At 60.7% G+C, this 23,574-nt stretch overlaps 2 protein-coding genes across 3 annotated transcripts in view; both read left to right on the forward strand.

Moving 5' to 3' along the window:
• The window catches only part of DCHS1 (dachsous cadherin-related 1), a 34,801-nt gene extending 20,251 nt beyond the window's left edge, over positions 1–14,550 (forward strand). For both annotated transcript variants that reach the window (XM_047754051.1, XM_047754052.1), the window contains exons 3-21: positions 1,215–1,403; positions 1,504–1,735; positions 1,855–2,091; positions 2,424–3,449; positions 3,668–3,861; positions 4,084–4,180; positions 4,280–4,437; positions 4,621–5,485; positions 5,583–5,822; positions 5,912–6,037; positions 6,627–6,836; positions 8,360–9,238; positions 9,361–9,474; positions 9,650–9,861; positions 9,950–10,104; positions 10,207–10,337; positions 10,439–10,722; positions 11,030–11,168; positions 11,482–14,550. In XM_047754051.1, coding sequence (XP_047610007.1) covers positions 1,215–1,403; positions 1,504–1,735; positions 1,855–2,091; positions 2,424–3,449; positions 3,668–3,861; positions 4,084–4,180; positions 4,280–4,437; positions 4,621–5,485; positions 5,583–5,822; positions 5,912–6,037; positions 6,627–6,836; positions 8,360–9,238; positions 9,361–9,474; positions 9,650–9,861; positions 9,950–10,104; positions 10,207–10,337; positions 10,439–10,722; positions 11,030–11,168; positions 11,482–14,093 — 8,100 coding nt within the window. In that variant the 3' untranslated portion in view covers positions 14,094–14,550. The remainder of the gene's footprint in view (positions 1–1,214; positions 1,404–1,503; positions 1,736–1,854; positions 2,092–2,423; positions 3,450–3,667; positions 3,862–4,083; positions 4,181–4,279; positions 4,438–4,620; positions 5,486–5,582; positions 5,823–5,911; positions 6,038–6,626; positions 6,837–8,359; positions 9,239–9,360; positions 9,475–9,649; positions 9,862–9,949; positions 10,105–10,206; positions 10,338–10,438; positions 10,723–11,029; positions 11,169–11,481) is intronic.
• A 786-nt stretch (positions 14,551–15,336) lies between these two features.
• Positions 15,337–23,125, forward strand: TPP1 (tripeptidyl peptidase 1). Its single transcript, XM_047754054.1, has 13 exons — positions 15,337–15,418; positions 15,515–15,586; positions 15,843–15,982; positions 17,231–17,381; positions 17,569–17,696; positions 18,136–18,314; positions 18,483–18,681; positions 18,816–19,004; positions 19,246–19,315; positions 20,023–20,143; positions 20,227–20,385; positions 20,555–20,680; positions 20,812–23,125. Exons 1-13 carry the CDS (start codon positions 15,375–15,377, stop codon positions 20,950–20,952), a joined length of 1,719 nt encoding a protein of 572 aa, XP_047610010.1. The 5' UTR covers positions 15,337–15,374; the 3' UTR covers positions 20,953–23,125.
• The last annotated feature ends 449 nt before the right edge of the window (positions 23,126–23,574 follow it).

Here is a 23,574-nt window from a genome sequence, read left to right on the forward strand (position 1 = left end):
TGTCGCTTGCTCATCTGGCTTTTCAATGTTCAGAGACTCTTAAGTGTGTTAGGTAAGCTTCATTTAGATATGGTCCCCAAATATTCAGCGCTTCCTGAGCCAGTCCAGGAATTGTCTGTGAAGTCACCAGGAAAGCTTTCCCCTCCTTCTTAGTTTTGGGGAGCCCCCAGGACTCAACGACCTCAGTATTGCCCGATAGACCTGCAGTTCCGCCTCTCTCATTTCCAGTGAGGTTGGCTTGCGAGAGGAAAGCATGCTGAACGTGCATGCAGCACACCCACAAGTCCATAGGGCAGCCCCCGCTCCCCTGAGCAATCAGATCCGAGTATCAGTCGGATCGCACTTTATGGCCAAACTCAATAAAGAGCAGTTCTATAGCAGGAGCCTCAGTACCTTTGTTCATCAGCCAGGTCTCTGCTCGCAGTGGTTGAGGACTGGGCGATGATTTTAACTCCCTGCGACGCCCCTGGACTTTGCAGTCGCAGCTCTCAGTACCCTCCTTTTGGGTACAGTTGATTCTCATCGTTTGCTTGTATCTGTGAATTCAGCAACTCTCTAAAATCGATTGGCAGCCCCTGAATCAGTGCCCGTGGGGCTTCCGCAGCCCTTCCCTGACATGCGCAGAAGGATGGAAAATTCAAGCCTCTCAAGGAGCGCGTTCCAAGCGGAGGTGGGCCCAGGCAGCGCCCTGCCTTCATGTTTCAGTTCTTCCACTGTAAACAAGGGTCTCTGCACGGTCTAATTAGTGCCACGTTTTTTGCATTTTTGTGCTTTCTGTTTGGCGATTTTGCTGTTTCAAATGGTCCCCAAGCGGAGCACTGTGTTTCTAAAGCACAGGAAGCCTGTGCCCCGCCTTCCAGAGGAAATAGGTGTGTTGGATAAGCTTCTTTTAGATAAGAGCTCTGCCATTGGCCATGAGCTCATGTTAATGAACCAACAACACATGTTAAATAAGGTGCCTTTAAACGGAAACACACAAAGACAAGGTTGCATGTTGACCAGTTGACAAAAATGTGATCAGAGGCTCACAGGAACTGAGGGCAAGTGGTGAGGTCTGGGCTGGATTTGGATTCAGTGTCCTACAAGTCCCTTCTGTGTGTCCACCGTCCAGACTCTGGCCACCAACTGGACCAGGGCCTGCTCCTTCTAATTGCCACCTGGCTATGGCTTTTCTGGCCAAAAAATGGGGCATGACTCACCCGGCCTCTCCCCAGGTGACAGCCACAGATGCAGACAGTGGCCCGTTTGGCCTCCTCTCCTATTCCTTGGGTGCCGGACTTGGGGCCTCTGGGTCTCCCCCGTTCCGCATCGATGCCCACAGTGGCGACGTGTGCACGACCCGGACCCTGGACCGGGATCAGGGGCCCTCCAGCTTCGACTTCACTGTGACAGCGGTGGATGGGGTGAGTGGACAGACCCTGGGCAGGTTGGGGGGGGGGGGGGGGCGGGGTGTTTGCCAGGCCCGTCGGGGCCCGCTGGACGGATGGCCGCTTGTCTCCCCAGGGAGGCCTCAAGTCCATGGTGTACGTGAAGGTGTTTGTGTCGGACGAGAACGACAACCCCCCGCGGTTTTATCCACGGGAGTACGCGGCCAGCCTGAGCGCCCAGAGCACACCAGGCACAGCTGTGCTGAGGGTGCGAGCCCACGACCCTGACCAGGGGCCCCATGGGCGACTCTCCTACCACATCCTGGCTGGCAACAGCCCCCCACTCTTTGCCTTGGACGAGCACTCAGGTGAGGCCCTCCCACCCCAGGGCTTGCCTCCCCGCCCGCCTGCCTGCCTGCCTCCCACCCCAGCGCTCCCAGCCCTGCTCGGCTTTCTTATCCCCTTTCACTCCTGTCCCTCCTCCCAGGGCTGTTGACAGTAGCCTGGCCCCTGGCCAGACGGGCCAACTCTGTGGTGCAGCTGGAGATCGGCGCGCAGGATGGAGGCGGCCTCCAGGCAGAGCCCCGTGCCCGAGTCAACGTCAGCATTGTGCCTGGAACGCCCAGCCCGCCCGTGTTTGAACAGCTACAGTACGTCTTTTCTGTGCCAGAGGACGTGGCGCCCGGGACCAGTGTGGGCGTAGTCCAGGCGCACAACCCACCAGGTACCGCTTAGCATGCTCTCCCCTGGGGGCCACGCCCAGACACCCCAAGGCAACCCTCGAGTACCACAGCATAGGGACAGCCCAGCGCCAAACACACGCTGGTCCCAGCCCCCACCACCTCCTCGGGCCTGGGGCAGCACTCCGCTTCCTCGTCCCTGGTCCATGGGTATCTCGCCAGTGCCACCCAGCTTCTTGGCCAACACCTGCCTCTCCCGCTGAAACTTTGAGAGGCACAGCTGCGGGCCCCGCCGCACCCTTTCGGGATCCGATCTGAGCCTCAGCTCAATAGGTGCCTCCCATCTCTTTCCCAACCCTTCTCTCCTTTTCCCTAGGTCGCCTGGGGCCTGTGACCCTCGCCCTATCAGGCGGGGATCCCCGAGGACTCTTCTCCCTAGATGGGGCCACGGGGCTGTTAGAGACGCTTCGCCCCCTGGACCGGGAGCTGTTGGGACCAGTGCTGGAGCTGGAGGTGCGGGCAGGCAGTGGAGCGCCCCCGGTGTTCGCCCTGGCTCGGGTGCGTGTGCTGCTGGATGATGTGAACGACAACTCCCCTGCCTTCCCTGCACCGGAGGACACGGTGTTCCTGCCACCGGGCACTGCCCCAGGGACCCCCATCTACACGCTGCGGGCTCTGGACCCCGACTCGGGCGCTAACGGTCGAGTCACCTTTACCCTCCTTGCAGGGGGCGGTGGGGCCTTCACCGTGGACCCCACCACAGGCCACATACGGCTCATGGGACCTCTGGGGCCCTTGGGGGGGCCAGCCCACGAACTGGAGCTGGAGGCCCGGGATGGGGGCTCCCCACCCCGCACCAGCCACTTTCGACTGCGGGTGGTGGTACAGGACCTGGGGAGCCGTGGGCTGGCTCCCCACTTCGACAGCCCTACTTACCGTGTAGACCTGCCCTCTGGCACCAGCCCTGGAACTCGGGTCCTGCAAGTGCAGGCTCGAGCACCAGACGGGGGCCCTGTCACCTACCATTTGGCAGCAGATGGGCCAAGTAGCCCCTTTGGCCTGGAACCCCAGAGTGGGTGGCTGTGGGTGCGAGCCGCCCTGGACCGGGAGGCCCAGGAGCTGTACACGCTGAGGGTAATGGCAGTGTCTGGCTCCAAAGCCGAGTTGGGGCAGCAGACAGCCACAGCCACCGTAAGGGTCAGCATCCTCAGCCAGAACGACCACAGCCCTCGCCTGTCTGAGGAGCCCACCTTCCTGGCTGTGGCTGAGAACCAGCTCCCAGGGACCAGTGTGGGCCGGGTCTTTGCAACTGACCGAGACTCAGGGCCCAATGGACGTCTGACCTACAGCCTGCGACAGCTGTCAGAGGACAGCAAGGTCTTCCGCATCCACCCCCAGACTGGTGAGCACTGGGACCCAAAATCTGAGACCCCATAACCCTGTCTGCAGACTAGAAAGCGCCCGCACGGGATCCCCAGAGCCCAGCCACAAGGACCAGATCTGAGCCCCAAGGCTTACCCTGGCCTTCCCTCCCCACGACCCGGGCCCCGGGCTCTCCCAGACCTCAGGCTCCGCATGCCTGCTCACCCACACGTGACCTCTCTCCACCCTGCCCTCCAGGAGAGGTGACCACGCTGCAAACTCTGGACCGTGAGCGGCAGAGCAGCTACCAGCTCCTGGTGCAGGTGCAGGATGGGGGCAGCCCGCCCCGAAGCACCACAGGCACCGTACACATCACAGTGCTGGACCTCAATGACAACAGTCCCACGTTCCTGCAGGCCTCGGGGGCTGCCGGTGGGGGGCTCCCCGTGCAGGTACGTGACGCTGCAGGACCCTGCCCTGGGAAGGAAGAGGGTACCTGGGTCTCCATAGAGAGCTGTAGGTGTAGGTAAGAGAAACTACATCTTGGAATAAGCCTGAGAGCCAAAAAAAAAAAAAAAAAAAGGGCTCTGCAAGCACAGAGACCGGGGCACTCATCCCGAGCTGTGGCAAGAAGAGGAAGGCGACCACTCCAGGCGAGTTGTGTGTTCCCACAGGTGCCGGATGGTGTGCCTCCGGGAACACTGGTGACGACCCTGCAGGCCAAGGATCCAGATGCGGGGGAGAACGGAACCATCCTCTACACGCTGACCGGTAGGGGCTGGAGCAAAAGGAGCTGCTGGGGGACGGCAGGCCCCCGGACATGCCCAGCTCTGGAACCCCAGCGCTCATCCTTCCTCCGCCTGTCCCCAGGTCCTGGCTCAGAGCTCTTCTCTCTGCACCCTCACTCGGGGGAGCTGCTCACGGCAGCCCCCCTGATCCGAGCCGAGCGGCCTCACTATGTGCTGACGCTCAGCGCTCACGATCAAGGCAGCCCGCCTCGGAGCTCGAGCCTCCAGCTGCTCGTGCAGGTATGGCTGCGCTTCCTCCCTTACGGCCGCCCCTCCGTGACCATAGGTGTGGGTACCCCCCTCCAGGAGCCCATCTAGGCACGCTGCGCTGCCCGCCCTTCTGGCCACCCAGCTGGCCAGCCCAGACGCCCTTTTGCACGGGTCCCCCTAATTCCGTGCTCCCTCCTGGGTCCCCACGCACAGGTGCTTCCCTCAGCTCGCTCGGCCGAGCCGCCGCCCGAACCCTCTGAGCCGGACCCCACGGCGCCGCTGCCTGTCGTGCTGAACGTGACGGCGGCCGAGGGGCTTCCGCCCGGCTCCCTGCTGGGCTCGGTGGCGCCCCCAGAGCCGGCGGCGGTGGGCGGCCTCACCTACACGCTGGTGGGCGGCGCCGACCCGGAGGGCACCTTCGCGCTGGACGCGGCCTCGGGGCGCTTGTACTTGGCGCGGCCCCTGGACTTCGAGGCGGGCCCGGCGTGGCGCGCGCTGACCGTGCGCGCCGAGGGCCCGGGAGGCGCGGGCGCGCGGCTGCTGCGCGTGCAGGTGCGCGTGCAGGACGAGAACGAGCACACGCCGGCTTTCGCGCGCGACCCGCTGGCGCTGGCGCTGCCGGAGAACCCCGAGCCGGGAGCGGCGCTGTACACCTTCCGCGCGTCGGACGCCGACGGCCCGGGCCCCAACAGCGACGTGCGCTACCGCCTGCTGCGCCAGGAGCCGCCCGCGCCCGCGCTTCGCCTGGACGCGCGCACCGGGGCGCTCAGCGCTCCCCGGGGCCTGGACCGCGAGGCCACCCCCGCTCTGCTGCTCCTCGTGGAGGCCGCTGACCGGCCGGCCAACGCCAGCCGCCGCCGCGCAGCCCGCGTTTCCGCGCGCGTCTTCGTCACGGACGAGAATGACAACGCCCCGGTCTTTGCCTCGCCCTCACGTGTGCGCCTTCCCGAGGATCAGCCGCCCGGGCCCGCGGCGCTGCACGTGGTAGCCCGGGACCCGGACCTGGGTGAGGCCGCACGCGTGTCCTATCGCCTGGCCGCCGGCGGGGACGGCTGCTTCCGGCTCCACCCCAGCACCGGTGAGTGGGGCCGGGGGCAGAGGGAGGGCGGCGAGGAGGCTGCGGAGCGGGAGGGGGTGTTGAGGTTTCCCACCCTCCTGCCCGACCGCCCACCTAGGAGCGCTGTCCGTGGTGCGGCCCCTGGACCGCGAGCAGAGAGCTGAGTACCTGCTGACCGTCGTGGCCTCGGACCACGGCTCGCCGCCGCGCTCAGCCACGCAGCTTCTGACCGTCAGTGTCGCCGATGTCAACGACGAGGCACCCACTTTCCAACAGCAGGAGTACAGCGTCCTCTTGCGTGAGAACAGCCCCCCTGGCGTCTCTCTGCTCACTCTACGGGCCACCGACCCTGACCTGGGTAAGATCCGGGGGCTGAGTTGAGAGCAGGAGGGCTGGGGCAAGAAAGAGCACATTCACCCTCTGGTCTTCCTTGTGGCTCCTCCTCAGGGGCCAACGGGCACGTGACTTATGGAGGCGTCTCTGGCGAAAGCTTCTCCCTGGACCCAGACACTGGCGTTCTTACAACTCTCCAGGCCCTGGACCGGGAGGAGCAGGAGGAGATCAACCTGACAGGTACCCGGTGATAGGCCCCTGCAAGCCTGAGGCGTTGTGGCCACCAGTGTTGCAAGGGCAGGACCCCCAGAGTACCTTCTAGAAGCTGGCACCTCTTACAGCACAGCTTCTGTTATATTTTTGGATCCTTCTGAAGCTGGAGAGTGTGACAGGGTGCACTGTGAACTGACTCACAGGCTGTCACCACTGTGGTCACGCTAGCCCTCTAGGGTTCCCTCAGATGATACTGCAGTCATTTAACAGAGGAGCACATGGATGTTGGCTATGGCAAGATTAAGTGACTTGCTCAGGCTGATCCAGCTTGGAAGTGGTAGAGCTGAGACTTGAACCCAGATCTTTTGTTACGTGACTTAGTGCTTCTTCGGTCACACCACCACTAATCCAAGATACATCAGACGTGCACCAGGCGTGCCTCTTCTGACACACGTCTGTGTGTGTGTGTGTGCCTGTACATTCGTAGGCACCTGTGGGGTGTGGGGAGAGGAACATCGGGCTTTTGCGCGCACCCGGCAAACAGCCATGAGCACCACGTGGTGGGCTCCTCGCGGGACGGGAGCAGGTGCAGCTCACTGATTTTGCTTCCCGACAGTGTATGCCCGGGACGGGGGCTCACCGCCGCTCTTGGCCCACGTCACAGTGCGCGTGGCGGTGGAGGATGAGAATGACCACGCCCCCGCCTTTGGGAGTGCCCATCTCTCCCTGGAGGTGCCTGAGGGCCAAGACCCTCAGACCCTCGCCACGCTTCGGGCCTCTGACCCAGATGCCGGCGCCAACGGGCAGCTGCAGTACCGCATCCTGGGTGAGAGCCTCCCCACTGGCCTCGGTCTGTCTGCTCCTCACACTGGCCTGTGTCACACCCAGTGCGTCTGGTCTCCTCCTTCTCTCTGTTTTGCTCTCTTTCTCTCATGCGTATGTGTATCTGTCTCTTTGCGCCTCCAGTTCTTGCTCTCTCTTTGTCTCTGTTTTTGTCTTTCTGTTTCTTTCTTTTCCTCGCCCATCTCCCTCTGTAGAGCAGTTATTCTCAGACTTCTTTGGTCTCAGAAACCCTTGATATTCTTAATTTTGGAGAACTGTAAAGAGCTTTGGCTTATGTGACATCAGTATTTATTAATATAGTAAAACATGACATAATAAAGTGAGACGTATATTATATATATTAGAAAAGCATGTCAGTATTTACCGTATTGGTTTGTAAAACTAAGAAAGATTTTTAAATATCATTGCTAAATGAGCCAATGAAGTGAAGTGCTTCCCATGTTTCTGCACAGGCCCAAGGAAATGTTGGGTTTCAACTAACAATTTGTTGGACAGTAACGGGGTTGCAAAGATGATAGCAGGTGTCATTGAAGGCAGGTCAGCAAAGATTAAATGAATCTCTGAAAACAATGCATATTTATGCTCTGCATGGTCTACCAAGAACATGCTAGAAAACACAAGGCTATATCAGCACACTTTCTATTATGCATCCAAGTGATGATGTCGTCGCATGCCATGTAGCCTCTGGGCTCCACTGTCCGTTGGTGAGTTAAGAATGAAAAAGTCGGAGTTCCCGTCATGGCTCAGTGGTTAATGAGTCTGACTAGGAACCATGAGATTTCAGGTTTGATCCCTGGCCTTGCTCAGTGGGTTAAGGATCCGGCATTGCTGCGAGCTATGGTGTAGGGTGCAGACGCGGCTCGGATCCCACGTTGCTGTGGCTGTGGCGTAGGCTGGTGGCTACAGCTCCGATTCGACCCCTAGCCTGGGAACCTCCATATGCTGTGGCTGCTGCCCTAAAAAAAAAACCAAAAAAAGAAAAAAAAAGAATGAAAAAGTCATATATTGTCTTAGTATTGCTCTGAAAATAATTTTGATCTTAGGTACTCTCTGAAAGTATCTCGGAAATCCCTGGGGTCCCCAGTCCACACTATGAGAAAATCGGCTTTATAGTGTCTTTCTTTACTTTCTGTGTTCCTCTTTCTCTGCCCTTCTCTCCCTCTCTCTTTCCTTTTTTTTTTTTTTTCTTTTTAGGGCCGCACCCGCCACATATGGAAGTTCCCAGGCTAGGGGTCAAATCGGAGCTGTAGCCGCTGGCCTACACCAGAGCCACAGCAACGCGGGATCCTAGCTTCATCTGAGACCTACCTCCACAGCTCATGGCAACATCCTTAACCCACAGAGCGAGGCCGGGGATCGAACCTGCATCCTCGTGGATACTAGTCAGATTTGTTTCCGCTGAGCCACGATGGGAACTCCTCTCTCTCCCTCTCTTGGCTGCTGCCTGTAAATCACCCCCACCCCCTGGGCTGATACACATATTTGTATGTGTGCCCTCCTCCACAGATGGGGACCCGGCAGGAGCCTTCGTCCTAGACCTAGCTTCTGGGGAATTTGGCACCATGAGGCCGCTAGACCGAGAGGTGGAGCCAGCATTCCAGCTGAAGATAGAAGCCCGAGATGGAGGCCAGCCAGCTCTCAGTGCCACCCTGCTCGTGACAGTGACAGTGCTGGACGCCAATGACCACGCCCCCACCTTCCCTGAGCCTGCCTACTCCGTGGAGGTGCCTGAGGACGCGCCTGCGGGGACCCTGCTGCTGCAGCTACAGGCTCGTGACCCTGATGCCGGGGCCAATGGCCACGTGACCTACTACCTGGGTGCAGGTGCAGCCGGAGCCTTCCTGCTGGAGCCCAGCTCTGGGGAACTGCGCACGGCCACGGCCCTGGACAGGGAGCAGTGTCCCAGCTATGCCTTTACCGTGAGCGCGGTGGATGCTGCAGCTGCTGGACCCCTAAGCACCACAGTGCCTGTCACCGTGACGGTGCGTGATGTCAACGACCACGCGCCCGCCTTCCCCACCAGTCCCCTGCGGCTGCGCCTGCCCCGCCCAGGGCCGAGTCTCAGCACCCCGACCCTGCCTCTGGCCACTCTGCGAGCCGAAGACCGTGACGCGGGTGCCAACGCCTCCATCCTGTACCGCCTGGCTGGCACCCCACCGCCTGGCACCACGGTGGACTCTTACACCGGTGAAATCCGGGTGGCCCGCTCCCCCGTCACTCTGGGTCCCCGGGATCGTGTCCTCTTCATCGTGGCCACTGACCTTGGCCGTCCAGCTCGCTCTGCCACCGGTGTGGTCATTGTGGGGCTGCAAGGAGAGCCTGAGCGTGGACCCCACTTCCCCCGGGCTAGTAGTGAAGCTGTGCTTCGTGAGAACGCACCCCCAGGTGGGTCCCAGACACATCTCTCAGTTTGGCAGCCCTGGATGGGCTGGGGTTACGCGCTGAAAAGGGTCCCCAACGCCCTCAGTCCTGAGCTTACGGTCCAGCTGGTACTGTCCTCTCTGCAGGAACTCCCGTTGTCTCCCCCAAGGCTCTCCACGCGGGGGGCTCGAGTGGACCCATCACCTACAGCATCCTCAGCGGGAACGAGCGAGGGACGTTCTCCATCCAGCCCAGTACAGGTAGGGAAGGGGCCGGAGCAGGGGGCTCCGTGAGGGGGCAGCCTCCTGGGGGAACCCCGTCCGGGCCTCAGGAGCCTCTGGTTGGGGAGGGGCGGCCCTTGAGTAAAGGGCCTCAGGGAGGGAGGCTCCAGGGCGAGCAAGGAGCCCGGCACTGACGCACCCTGCCTCCCGCCAGGAGCCATCACAGTTCGCTCGGCCGAGGGGCTGGACTTTGAGGCCAGCCCGCGACTGCGCCTCGTGCTGCAGGCGGAGAGTGGGGGAGCCTTTGCCTTCTCGGTGCTGACCCTGACCCTGCAAGATGCCAATGACAACGCGCCCCGCTTCCTGCGGCCCCACTACGTGGCCTTCCTGCCCGAGTCCAGGCCCTTGGAGGGCCCCCTGCTGCAGGTGTGGGGAGGGATGGGAAGGTGGGGGGCAGGGCTGGGCAGACTGTGCCTGTGGCCCGCCTGGTGCCAGCAGCCTCCTGCCCCACCAGGTGGAGGCCGATGACCCGGATCAAGGCCCCAGCGGACAGGTCTCCTACAGTCTGGCTGCATCCCAGCCGGCCCGGGGCTTGTTCCACGTAGACCCGGCCACGGGCACCGTCACCACCACAGCGATCCTGGACCGTGAGATCTGGGCTGAAACTCGGTGAGGCTTGGCTCTGTAGACCCTGAGGCTCCCTTCCGGGGCCTTCGGGGCCCTCGATTCCCTCCTCCTCAGGCCCCACCCCTGATGGTGCTCTGTGTCCAGGCTGGTGCTGATGGCCACAGACAAGGGCAGCCCGGCGCTGGTGGGCTCCGCCACCCTCACGGTGCTGGTCGTCGACACCAATGACAACCGCCCCACCATCCCCCAGCCCTGGGAGCTCCGCGTGGCGGAAGGTGAGGGCTGCGTAAAGCGAGCGGCACCGAGGGCGGCAGGGTGGCCCCGAGCCCCCCGGCCCGGGGGGACCGTGCCAGACACACCGTGCCGTGTGTTACAGACGCGCTCTTGGGCTCAGAGATCGCACAGGTCACGGGGAACGACGTGGACTCGGGGCCGGCGCTGTGGTACGTGCTGAGCCCCTCTGGGCAGCGGGGCCCCTTCAGCGTAGGCCGCTACGGAGGCCGCCTCTCCCTCACGGGCCCCCTGGATTACGAGCAGCGGGACCGCTACCACCTGCAGCTGCTGGCCCACGACGGGCCGCACCAGGGCCACGCCAACCTCACTGTGCTCGTGGAGGATGTCAACGACAACGCACCCACCTTCTCCCAGAGCCTCTACCAGGTACTGATGCCCGGCGCTGCTCACGTCGAGGGGAAGGAACGAGGCTGCAAGGGTCCGGGGAGCCCTAGATGTTGGCACTGCCCCGGGAACGGGGCTGCAAGGGGCGCATCTCAAACCAGCCTTCCCAGTGCCGGAGCTGTGTCCGGGTTCTTCAGCCAGTGCCCAGAAACGGGGGGAAGGTGGACAATTCAGATTGTCCGAGCAGGACTGGATGCCCAGCCCCGCTCCTGGACCAGGCCCCAGCACACGGGCTGAGTGGGCAGCAGGGCGGCTGGGCGGCGTGTAAGTCCTCGTCCTCACCCCTCAGGCGATGCTGCTTGAACACGCACCCCCAGGCAGTGCCATTCTGTCCGTCTCTGCCACCGACCGGGACTCGGGTGCCAATGGTCACATCTCCTACCACTTGGCTTCCCCCGCAGAGGGCTTCAGTGTGGACCCCAACAACGGTACATCCTTCGGGGACCTACCTCTCGTCCTCGTCCATGTTGGGCCCTATGTCTTGCCTGAACTCTTACCGCCCAGGTCTCTGATCCAAGGAAGACAACCACCCCGCCTGCCCCCACCCCGTCTGTTTTAGGCACTGTCCTCACTGCATGTCCAGAAGCTGTCCTCTGAACCTGGGGGGGGGCCACTCCCTATCTCGCAGAACAGGCTACTCCCTAGAGTCGGACTTCCCAGGCCGTAGGCCAGTCCCCAAAGGGTCACTGTTCCCCACAGCCTCTGCTGACCCCATGCCCCACCCTTCCCTTCTTGTCCCAGGCACCTTGTTCACAGCAGCGGGAACGGTGGCCTGGGGCCATGAAGGGCCGGGAGTGGTGGATGTGGTGCTGGAAGCACGCGATCACGGGACCCCCGGCCGGGTGGCACGAGCCACGGTGCACGTGCAGCTGCAGGACCAGAACGACCACGCCCCGAGCTTCACATTGCCGCACTACCGCGTGGCAGTGAGCGAGGACCTGCCCCCCGGTTCCACCCTGCTCACCCTGGAGGCCACAGACGCTGACGGAAGCCGCAGCCACGCCACCGTGGACTACAGCATCGTCAGTGGCAACCGGGGCCGAGTCTTCCACCTGGAACCCCGGCTGGCTGAGGCTGGGGAGAGTGGTGGACTGGGCCCCCGGGTGCTGGGCTGCCTCGTGCTGCTCGAGCCGCTAGACTTCGAGAGCCTAACCCAGTACAATCTAACTGTGGCTGCAGCTGACCGGGGACAGCCACCTCGCAGCTCAGCCGTGCCAGTCACCGTCACCGTGCTGGACGTCAATGACAACCCACCTGTCTTCACCCGGGCGTCCTACCGCGTGGCGGTGCCCGAGGACACGCCCGTTGGAGCTGAGCTGCTGCAGGTGGAGGCCTCCGACGCGGACCCAGGCCCTCACGGCCTCATACGCTTCACCCTCAGCTCAGGGGACCCTTTAGGGCTCTTCGAGCTGGACGAGAGCTCGGGCGACTTGCGACTGGCCCGCCCCTTGGACTGCGAGACCCAGACTCGACATCAGCTGGTCGTGCAGGCTGCCGACCCCGCGGGCGCACACTTCGCTTTGGCACCGGTGACCATCGAGGTCCAGGATGTGAATGACCACGGCCCGGCCTTCCCCCTGAGCCTGCTCAGCACCAGCCTGGCGGAGAACCAGCCTCCGGGCACCCTCGTGACCACTCTGCACGCGGTCGACGGCGACGCCGGGGCCTTCGGGAAGCTCCACTACAGCCTGCTGGAGGCCGGGCCAGGGCCCGAGGGCCGCGAAGCATTTGCGCTGAACAGCTCCACGGGGGAGTTGCGGGCACGCGTGGCCTTTGACTACGAGCACACAGGAAGCTTCCAGTTGCTGGTGGGGGCGACTGATGCTGGGAATCTGTCGGCTTCGGTCACGGTATCAGTGCTGGTGACAGGCGAGGATGAGTATGACCCCGTGTTCATGGCCCCAGCTTTCCACTTCCAAGTGCCAGAAGGTGCCCGGCGTGGCCACAGCCTGGGTCACGTGCAGGCCACAGATGAGGATGGAGGTGCCGACGGCCTGGTGCTCTATTTCCTGGCCACCCCTTCCCCCTATTTTGGCATCAACCAGACTACAGGTGCCCTGTACCTGCGGGTGGACAGTCGGGCACCAGGCAGTGGAACAGGCACCTCTGCGGGTGGTGGCCGGACCCGGCGTGAGGCACCGCGGGAGCTGAGGCTGGAGGTGGTGGCGCGGGGGCCTCTGCCAGGTTCCCGGAGTGCCACGGTACCCGTGACTGTGGACATCACCCACACTGCGCTGGGCCTGGCGCCCGACCTCAACCTGCTCTTGGTGGGGGCGGTGGCCGCCTCCCTGGGCGTCGTGGTGGTGCTCGCGCTGGCAGCCTTGGTCCTAGGGCTGGTGCGGGCCCGTGGCCGCAAGGCTGAGGCGGCGCCTGGCCCCATGTCGCAGGCAGCGCCGCTGGCCAGCGGCTCCCTGCAGAAGCTGGGCCGAGAGCCACCCAGCCCCCCCCCCTCAGAGCACCTGTATCACCAGACTCTCCCCAGCTACGGTGGGCCAGGAGCTGGAGGCCCCTACCCTCGCGGTGGCTCCCTGGACCCCTCGCACTCGAGCGGCCGGGGCTCAGCAGAGGCCGCAGAGGACGACGAGATCCGCATGATCAACGAGTTCCCCCGAGTGGCCAGCGTGGCCTCCTCCCTGGCTGCCCGTGGCCCTGACTCCGGCATCCAGCAGGATGCAGACGGGCTGAGCGACACGTCCTGCGAGCCCCCTGCCCCTGACAGCTGGTATAAGGGCCGCAAGGCAGGGCTGCTGCTGCCCGGCGCGGGAGCCACGCTGTACCGAGAAGAGGGCCCCCCGGCCACAGCCACAGCCTTCCTGGGGGGCTGCGGCCTGAGCCCCGCCCCTGCCGGGGACTACGGCTTTCCAGCAGATGGCAAGCCATGCGTGGCAGGTGCGCTGACGGCCATCGTGGCCGGTGAGGAGGAGCTCCGTGGCAGCTATAACTGGGACTACCTGCTGAGCTGGTGCCCTCAGTTCCAGCCGCTGGCCAGTGTTTTCACAGAGATCGCCCGGCTCAAGGATGAGGCTCGGCCATGTCCCCCGGCTCCCCGAATTGACCCACCGCCCCTCATCACTGCCGTGGCCCACCCGGGAGCCAAGTCTGTGCCCCCCAAGCCAGCCAGCACGGCTGCAGCCCGGGCCATCTTCCCTCCAGCCTCTCACCGCTCCCCCATCAGCCATGAAGGTTCCCTGTCCTCAGCTGCCATGTCCCCCAGCTTCTCACCTTCCCTGTCTCCTCTGGCTGCTCGCTCACCCGTGGTCTCACCGTTTGGGGTGGCCCAGGGCCCCTCAGCCTCAGCACTCAGTGCAGAGTCCGGCCTGGAGCCACCCGACGACACGGAGCTGCACATCTAGCTGTGGCCCGGGCTGGGCCCCGACCTGGGATGCTCACTGCGTCCCCAACGCAGGCCCCGTCTGAGCCTGCCCCGGGCAGCCTCGGACCACGATTGGCCACGGGGGCGGGGGGCCTGCCCCCATCCCTGAGTCCTCCACTGGGGCAGGTCTCCCATCTCACCGCAGCCCTGGCAGAGCACCAGTACCACGAGGCCCTGCCGGGCACTGCCCTGTGGCCAGGTCCAGCGTGGGGAGAAAGATGAGGCGGCAGGCTCGGTTTCTCCTCACCGAGGGCTTCTCGCCCTGTGTCAGCACCCTGAGATGGAGCCGAGACTTTATTTATTGGGGGGTAGGGGGGATGGGGGCGGTCCCTCCAACCTTTGGGGCCCAGCTCCTTTGGGTTCCGCTGACACCCCTGCCCCTGCCCAGAACCAAGTGCCAATTCTCACTCTGGAGCCTTAATAAACTGCAGTTTGTATCCCGTGTCTAGCTCTGTTCTTTGGGAGCTTAGGGACAGGAAGGCACCTTGGCACATGGGGGACGCCTCAGGAGGCACGGAGGGTGGGACACAGAGGTGTTGGGCGGGGGCGGGGGGGGGGCGCCACTGGGAGCCCGGGCTTAGCCCGAGGCTGACTGGCACTTCTCTGTGCACTGACCTTCCCCTCTAAGGTGGGCAGGAGGCCCAGAGAGGGCGGACGGAGGGGCTTGCTTGTGGCAGTGACCTAGAGAGGGACTGGCTGGGTGGGGAGACGTTTTGGAGATGACCACCCTCGGCCTGAGGGTCTTTAAGGAGGTGGGGCGTGCATACAAGAGCAGCCAAGTGGTCGATCCGTTTTTCTTGGGGCCACAAATGGGCACGTATGGTAAGAGCTCACATTTGTGGAGCCTTTGCCAGGGGAGGCTCTGCTTTCTCTCTGCCCGTTGGCACTGCAGCCCTCTAGGCAGAGCCCCTTTAACCTAATCGGCTCCATGTTCTACCCAAAGAGACCTGAGCTCCTAGAGGTGACTCTCCTGATGCCACGTGGCCATGAGACCCCAGGTCTGCGGTTCTGCCAGCCTCCAGGGGCTCTGCCCTGCAGAGCTCCCTGGCCTGCGGGGAGTCCTGGATTGTGGCAGCAGGTGGGGAGAGCCCGAGTTTACAGCGATTGACAGGCCACAAGGGAGCATCCGAGTGGCTGTCCGTCCTGGTCCCCAGCATTCAGCACCGCCCATTCGAGGGAGGAGCCAGCTCCATCACTAGTTTCTAGGCAGAGAGGGAGATGGTGGTGGTGGAGGCGGGACAGGCCTCACGTGATCTGTCATATGACAGCAGATCCGCAGAACGACCGGATGGGACCCCAAGCCTGGTGAGAAACTGGGGGCCCCGGAGAAGGGAACCACGTTGGGGGTGGGACTGCCATGGTGGCACGGCTCCTGCTGAAACCCACGTGCCGCCCCTGCAGCCTCCTCGGGCTTCTCGCCCTCTCTGTCGCCGGCCAGTGCAGTTACAGCCCAGAGCCTGACCAGCAGCGGACGTGAGTTGACTTAGCGCCGACCTCCCCCTCCCCGTGGCCTGTCCTGCACCCACTGTCCTGGTTCCAGCCTCCCTCATCCCTTCCCCGCCCCTGGTACCCGCTCCTCAGCCCAGGTTCCCAGCCTCAGTTCCTGGTCACCCACCTGCTGTGATCCGAAGCTGCTTCTGGAACCCTCCCCAAGGGCTAGACCCAACGCCGAACCCTCCACAACAAATCTTTGCCATCCCCGCTCTAACAAAGGCCCCTGACCCTGCAGGCTGCCCCCAGGCTGGGTGTCCCTGGGCCGTGCGGACCCTGAGGAAGAGCTGAGTCTCACCTTTGCCCTGAGACAGCAGAACGTGGACAGACTGTCCGAGCTGGTGCGGGCTGTGTCGGACCCTGGCTCTCCTCGCTACGGTGCCTGTCAGGACGGGGCGGGGGGTGGGGGCAGGAGGGAGCCACGTGGGATGCCAGTGGAGGGTCTGGGCTGGGCTGAGCATGGATGGTACAGGTCGGGTCACAGACACGCTCTCGGTGCCTGTCTGAGGGGCTGATACAGGGCAGACGAATGGCAGTGGCCATCACTGAAGAGGTTCCAAATAAAAAAGTGAATTGGAGGGAGTTCCTGTCATGGCTCAGTGGAAACAAATCTGACTGGGATCTATGAGGATGCAGGTTTGATCCCTGGCCTCGCTCAGTGGGTTAAGGATCCGGCGTTGCCGTGAGCTGTGGTGTAGGTCGCAGACGAGGCTCGGATCTGGCATTGCTGTGGCTGTGGTGTAGGCCAGCGGCTACAGCTCTGATTCACCCCCTAGCCTGGGAACCTCCATAGGCCGCAGGTGTGGCCCTAAAAAGAAAAAAAAAAGACAAAAAAAAAACCCAAGGCAAATAAGCAAATAAATAAAAAATGGAAAATGAATATGGTTAAGAGCACAGGCTTGGTCATCAGATCTGGTTTCAAATTCTGATTCTGCTATTTAACGGCTGCCCGACAAATGGCGAAGTAGCATCCGGTACAGACGGGAGCCTCATGACCTCAAATTCCCCTCCCTGCTCCTCACACTCACTCCCACTCACTCCTCCATCCGACCCCAAGGCTGCTGGCTCCAACTCCGAAACTCCCACTTCTCACCATTCCTTGACGGTCCATAATTTGCTCCAGTGGTCAAGCTGGATCGTGTGCCTCCCCTGTTGCAAGCCCTTCGTGGTGGGGGAAAGGGCGTGTGTGTGCGCGGGGCAGTCTCAGACTCACCCAGCAGGTGTGTGCATGGCTCCAGGCAGGACAGCAGTGACTCACCATCAAGTTAGGCTAAAAATTAATGAGTATGAAGATGTGAGCTAAACCAGAGGTCACCACTGGCTCCGAAAATCTTGAAAACTTTTTTTGGAAATAAATGTAAAATGAACAATTGTAACCTATTAATCTCACTGGTTTTTCGCAATCATGACAATGCATGCTCTGGCCAGCATTTGCAACTTCCTGGCCTTTAGGAGAAATCCATTTTTCCTCCATCGGCCTGCACAGCTTTGCCTTTTTACTAGATGGTCCCCATGCACCCCTCAAGACCCTGCTCCAGTTTCCCTAGGAAGTCCCGAGTGAGGTCCAAAACGAGCAACTTGGAAAAGCAATGAATGAAGGCAAGAGCCTCTCTGGACTCTCTGCAGGAAAGTACCTGGCCCTGGAGGATGTGGCTGACCTGGTCCGGCCATCGCAACTGACACTCCACACGGTCCAAAAATGGCTTTTGGCGGCTGGAGCCCGGAACTGTCACTCGGTGACCACACAGGACTTTCTGACTTGCTGGCTGAGTGTCCGGTGAGAGGGAAATAATCTCCCAATAAGGAGATTAGTCACTCCGGCGGGAGGGAGCGGAGAGCTTGCCAGGGGCTGTGGTTGAAAAATAACACATGGGGAGATAATGACTAACTGCCCAGGGATGCTCAGGCAGCCTCTGCTTCACTCTGTGCTTTCTGACCTCTGTCCTCTGATCTCTGACCTCCAGACAGGCGGAGCTGCTGCTCTCTGGGGCTGAGTTCCATCGCTATGTGGGGGGACCTGCAGAGACCCATGCTGTAAGGTCCCCGCATCCCTACAGACTCCCGAAGGCCTTGGCCTCCCATGTGGACTTTGGTAACACCCAGTGGGGTTGGTGAGGGTTGGGACAGGCAGAGCCTGGAACCTGGAGAAGAAGGCATCTTCTGGAACTTAGATGCCGTGGGGGAGGAGTTCCCGTCATGGCTCAGTGGTTAAAACGAACCCAGCTAGTATCCACGAGGATGCGGGTTCGATCCCTGGCCTCGCTCAGTGGGTTAAGGATCCCGCGATGCTGTGGCTGTGGTGTAGATGGCAGGCGTGGCTCGGATCCCGTGTTGCTGTGGCTGTGGTATAGGCCTGCAGCTACAGCTCTGATGGCGCCCCTGGCCTGGGAACCTCCAAATGCCACTGAAAGGACAAAAAAAAAAAAACCAAAAAACAAGATGCCGTGGGGGGTGGCTGGAGAGGGGTTAGTGGTACAGTGGGGGCTGGGGTCTAAAAGATCTCCTCCTCAATCCCGACCCCTCCCCCACAGTGGGGGGGCTGCACCGCTTTCCCCCCACATCAACCCTGAGGCAGCGCCCTGAGCCGCAGGTGACGGGGACCCTCGGCCTGCACCTGGGGGTGACCCCGTCCGTGATCCGCAAGCGGTACAACTTGACGGCACAAGATGTGGGCTCCGGCGCCACCAACAACAGCCAAGCCTGTGCCCAGGTGAGCCGTGCAGAGAGCCCCAGGTCCTTGTAGCCTCCCCATGGGACTGGCTCTCCGACTCCAGCCCCTGGCGCTCATGCCCAGTCCTGCCATCTGGGACGGCATCCCCGACCTGACCCCCAGGGCTGCGGCCTCTGACCCCCGGCCTCTGCTCTGACGCCCTCCTAGTTCCTGGAGCAGTATTTCCACGCCTCCGACCTGGCCGAGTTCATGCGCCTCTTCGGTGGGAGCTTTGCGCACCAGGCAGCCGTAGCCCGCGTGGTGGGGCAGCAGGGCCGGGGCCGGGCCGGGATCGAGGCCAGCCTAGACGTGGAGTACCTGATGAGCGCCGGCGCCAACATCTCCACCTGGGTCTACAGCAGCCCGGGTATGGCCAGGGGACCGGCCAGTGGGGGCGGGGCGGTTTTCCCTGCTCCCCCGAGGGAACCGCACGAGCTGGAGGGAGATCCTGACAACCACCCCCCATGATGCCCCTTCTGCCTTCCCCCCCAAACAATCCAGGCCGGCACGAGTCACAGGAGCCCTTCCTGCAGTGGCTCCTGCTGCTCAGTAACGAGTCGGCCCTGCCACACGTGCACACCGTGAGCTACGGGGATGACGAGGATTCCCTCAGCAGCGCCTACATCCAGCGCGTCAACGTCGAGCTCATGAAGGCTGCTGCTCGGGGGCTCACCCTGCTCTTTGCCTCAGGTGACCTCCTACTCTGAACCTAGACGCCCCCCACCCCCCTACAGGAGAGCCTTGACCCCATGGCGACTCCTGGACCTGATCTCCAATCACAGTCTGAACTCAGCAGAGACCACTGGCCTGACCGCTAAACTCTGACCTCCGGCAGTAATGACTGACCCTTGAGTTCCTTCTCTCGCAGCTGAACCCACATTCCAAGCTCTGACCAAGTAATCTGAGTGCTAAACTTGGGTCTCTCTCCCAGGTGACAGTGGGGCTGGGTGTTGGTCAGTCTCTGGAAGACACCAGTTCCGTCCCAGCTTCCCTGCCTCCAGGTAAGCACCCCGAAACCACTCACCTGTGACCACCAGCCTTTCGTCTGTGACCTCGTGATCTGGAACCTTTGCTGCGACCCACCAGGGGCTCCTGTGGCTCGGCCCTCAGCTCAGCTCTGCTTCCGGCACCCCCTCTTCTTCCTGTAGGTCCCAAGCCTCAAGTCTCTCTTATATTTTCGTCTTTTGTCTTTTTAGGGCCGCACCGTGGCATACGGAGTGGAGTGTCCCAGGCTAGGGGTCCCATAAAAGCTGTAGCTGCCGGGCTACACCACAGCCACAGCAGCTTGGGATCCAGGCCACATAGGTGACGTACACCAGCGCTCACGGCAATGCTGGATCCTTAACCCACCGAGCGAGGCCAGGGATCAAACCTGCGTCCTCATGGATGCTAGTCGATTTTGTTAACCACTGAGCCACAATGGGAACTCCTAAGCCCCAAGTCTCTTGAGCAGGACACAGCTCCTGGTGTTCTGCTTCCTCAGTCCCCAGGCATCTTAGTGGAGGATTTGGCGGGCGTTCTGTAGGCAAAAGTGTGCAGAGTCACCTCAGGCCAGCCTTGAGGGCTAAAGACCCCTCAGTCGTCCCCACGGACATGCTTCCCCAGAGTCCAGCCCCTCCAGCAAGACCCAGGCCAAAGTCACCCACCCCTACGCATCCCAGAGCTGCCCTCAGGACCCGTACAATCTGAGTGCTGCTTCTGCCCTCAGCCCCTATGTCACCACGGTGGGAGGCACATCCTTCCAGAATCCTTTCCGAATCACAAATGAGGTCGTTGACTACATCAGTGGTGGTGGCTTCAGCAACGTGTTCCCCCGGCCTTCATACCAGGTACGTTCCCGTTTGTGTGGACGGACGCGGGGGTGGGGGGTCCTCAGTTGGGCAGACAATACTCACTCGAGGATACCTTTCAGGAGGAAGCTGTCACCTCGTACCTGACCTCTAGCCCACACCTGCCACCATCCAGCTACTTCAATGCAAGCGGCCGTGCCTACCCAGACGTGGCTGCCCTCTCCGATGGCTACTGGGTGGTCAGCAACCACGTGCCCATTCCGTGGGTGTCTGGCACCTCGGTGAGAATCAGCCTGGCTCCAGCCCCTGCCCAGGAACTGCCCTTCTCTGCCCCAAGACCTTGCTCACAGAGCCCCTAGCTCCTCAGAGCCCCGATCCTTCCCGACACCCACCCCCCCAGCGTCCAGTCACTCCGACCTCTAACCTGTACTTGCGCCCTCACCCTTGCAGGCCTCCACTCCCGTGTTCGGGGGACTCCTGTCCCTGATAAATGAGCACAGAATCCTCAGAGGCCACCCACCTCTTGGCTTTCTCAACCCAAGGCTCTACAAGCAGCATGGAGCAGGGCTCTTTGACGTGAGTGTGGCAGGAAGGGGCGTAGACATTTTCATGAGTATGGCGAGTGCTGAGATGAACTCAAGGGCGATTCTGATGGGGTGGGAGCGTCCTGGCACCAGCGGGCCGGCTCTGATGCCCCCCCTCCTTAGGTGACCCATGGCTGCCACGAGTCCTGTCTGAATGAGGAGGTGGAGGGCCAAGGTTTCTGCTCGGGCCCTGGCTGGGATCCTGTGACAGGCTGGGGGACACCCAACTTCCCAGCTCTGCTGAAGACACTAATCGACCCCTGACCCTGTGCTGCTGGAAAAGGGGGCCTGTCCGCTGCCCCACAGCTGGTGGCTCCGTCCCTTATTCTGCACTGTCAGAAGCCCTGATGAAACCTCAACTGCTGATCGCTGCACACAGCTGCTCTCCCCAGCCCGGAAAGGCTGTGCACTTGACTGCTAAGCCCACCTGCGCCATCACACTCAGGGCCCCCTTCACCTGTCCCAGGCCCCTCTACTGATGCACTGTCCGGGAGCCCCCCCCCCCCGCCCCCATGTCTTCTTGGGCTTTTCAGCAAGGCTTTTCCACGGGGTTGCCTGCACTATCTGTATACCCTGCCTCCCCTCAGCTTCACTCCTCAATTCATTGCCTTGAGGCCTCTGCTCTCTCACTTTCTCACTCTTCCCTGGTCCAGCGCACACGTGCCAGTCTTGGCTTTACGAGCTCTGTCACCGGTGCCTGCCCCCTCTCCTGCCCTGGCTTTCGGCGTCTCTGACCACCCCCTCGTCCTCTTTCATCCTCTATTTCCTCTTTCTCTGCTTCCTCACTGAATGCTGGTGTCCTTCACGGCTCCAGCCTTACCCTTCTGCTCTTCTCATCGTCTCCGCAAACAAATCAACTGCTGGCATCCCCAGCCATCACCATCTCATTAAATCAGACTGTCTCTCCAGCGGGGATGGATGCCTCAAGCGCAAAAGCTGTGTGATACTCAGTCCTTCATCTCTCTTCCTCCAAATCCCAGACTGTCGTGTTTCTGCTTTGTAAATGACAATTTCATCCAACCAAGCCAGAAACCTAAAGCGTCAGCCTTCAGCTCCCCACATCACCACCTTCAATCGACAAGTCCTACTGACTTTACCTCTTAAATATATCTTTATCAGTCCCCAAGTCCTGCCAATTATACCTCCTAAGAATATCTAGAATTTGGGAGTTCCCATCGTGGCTCAGTGGTTAACAAATCCGACTAGGAACCGTGAGATTGTGAGTTCGATCCCTGGCCTTTCTCAGTGGGGTAAGGATCTGGCGTTGCCGTGAGCTGTGGTGTAGGTTGCAGATGTGGCTCAGATCCCACATTGCTGTGGCTCTGGTGTAGGCTGGTGGCGACAGCTCCGATTCGACCCCTAGCCTGGGAACCTCCATATGCCACGGATGCAGCCCTAGAAAAAGGCAAAAAGACCAAAAAAAAAAAAAAATCTAGAACTCATCTATCTCTGCTGCTACTACATTAGCTTTGAGCCATACTCTCTTCTCTGAATTGCAGAGGCCCTTTTGCAAGAAGTGTCCTTACTTCCCGTCCTTCCTTAAGGCCATCCAGCAGGGCATTCTCTGGTGGCCTAATGGTTAAGGATCTGGCGTGGTCACTCCTGCGGCTGTGCTCCCGGTTGTGGCTCGGGTGTGATCCCTGGTGCAGGAGCTACTGCATGCTATGGTCATGACCTCGAAAAATCCATCTACCAGTCTAAGATCCAATTCCCATGAGGTCATTTAATTAATTAAGACCTTTTGAAGACGACTGGATAGAGTTCAGGCTTTTTATCACGACTCACAAACCTAATCCTTTCCTTGCTGTTTGTTCCTGGGTAACAAATTTATTCTTCCCCGCTCTCCCCATACACACATTCACTTTTGCTCAAGGTCGTCCGTACCATTTTAACACTGCCCTGGTCCCCTCTGCCTGCTTGATTCCACACTTCTTTCAAGACTCAGCTCGGAAGTCCCCTTCTCTTATGAAACTGTTGGCTCCCTGAAGCTAGTTGATTTTGGTATGGCAAAAAAATCCCAGATTTTTAACACCAAACCTGTTTGATTCTTGGTTCTGCTACAGACTAGGAAAGAGCCTTGGGCAAGTAAATTCATCTCTTTGAGCCTTTTCCCTCATCTGTTAAGTGAGGATATTGATACCTACCTTTCATAGTATTCAGGGGATCAGAAAATAGAATAAAGTTGATAGAAGGCCCTGGACACAAAGAAGTAGGCAGCAGCTGGTAGTTCCCATCCCTGGCCCCGAGTGCTGTGTCTGCCTCCAGTATTGGAACCACCCCATCGTGCTGAAATTGCCAGTTTACCTGTTTGCCTCCCTTTCCAAGACCACTGGTGCCTAGAAGACTAGAATCTTGTCTTACTTAACTCTGTATAAGCAGGCCCTAGCTCAGGACTGGCAGATAGGAATTAAATAAATTTGCTGCCTTGGAAACACTACTTTTTCACTGGCTGTGATTTTGCACATGTTGTTTATTCAGGCTGAAAGACAGTCAGCCCTCTGTACCCTCCGGTTCTGCATCCATGAATTCAACCACGAATTGAAGATATTCCGGGGAGGGGGGGAAATTCCGGAAAGTTATAAAACACAAAAGTGGGATTGACCATGCACAAGCAACTACTTACAGGGCATTTACATTGCATTGGGTGCTCTTAAGTAATCCAGAGATAACTTAAAAGTGAACAAATACTCTGCCATTTTATATAAGGGACTTGAGCATCCACGGATTTCGGTATCCAAGGTGATGGCGGGGGGGGGGGGGGGGGGGGATCCAGGAATCCATCCTGTCCAGCCCTCCCCACCTATACGGAGGGCGTACTGTACCTCCCTCCCCATCTGCAGCAGCACTATGAGCTATATTGCTGCCCTCACTTCTGGGCAGCTGGCT

This window comes from Phacochoerus africanus, chromosome 11 (assembly GCF_016906955.1).
Source record: "Phacochoerus africanus isolate WHEZ1 chromosome 11, ROS_Pafr_v1, whole genome shotgun sequence".
Classification (NCBI taxonomy): domain Eukaryota; kingdom Metazoa; phylum Chordata; class Mammalia; order Artiodactyla; family Suidae; genus Phacochoerus; species Phacochoerus africanus.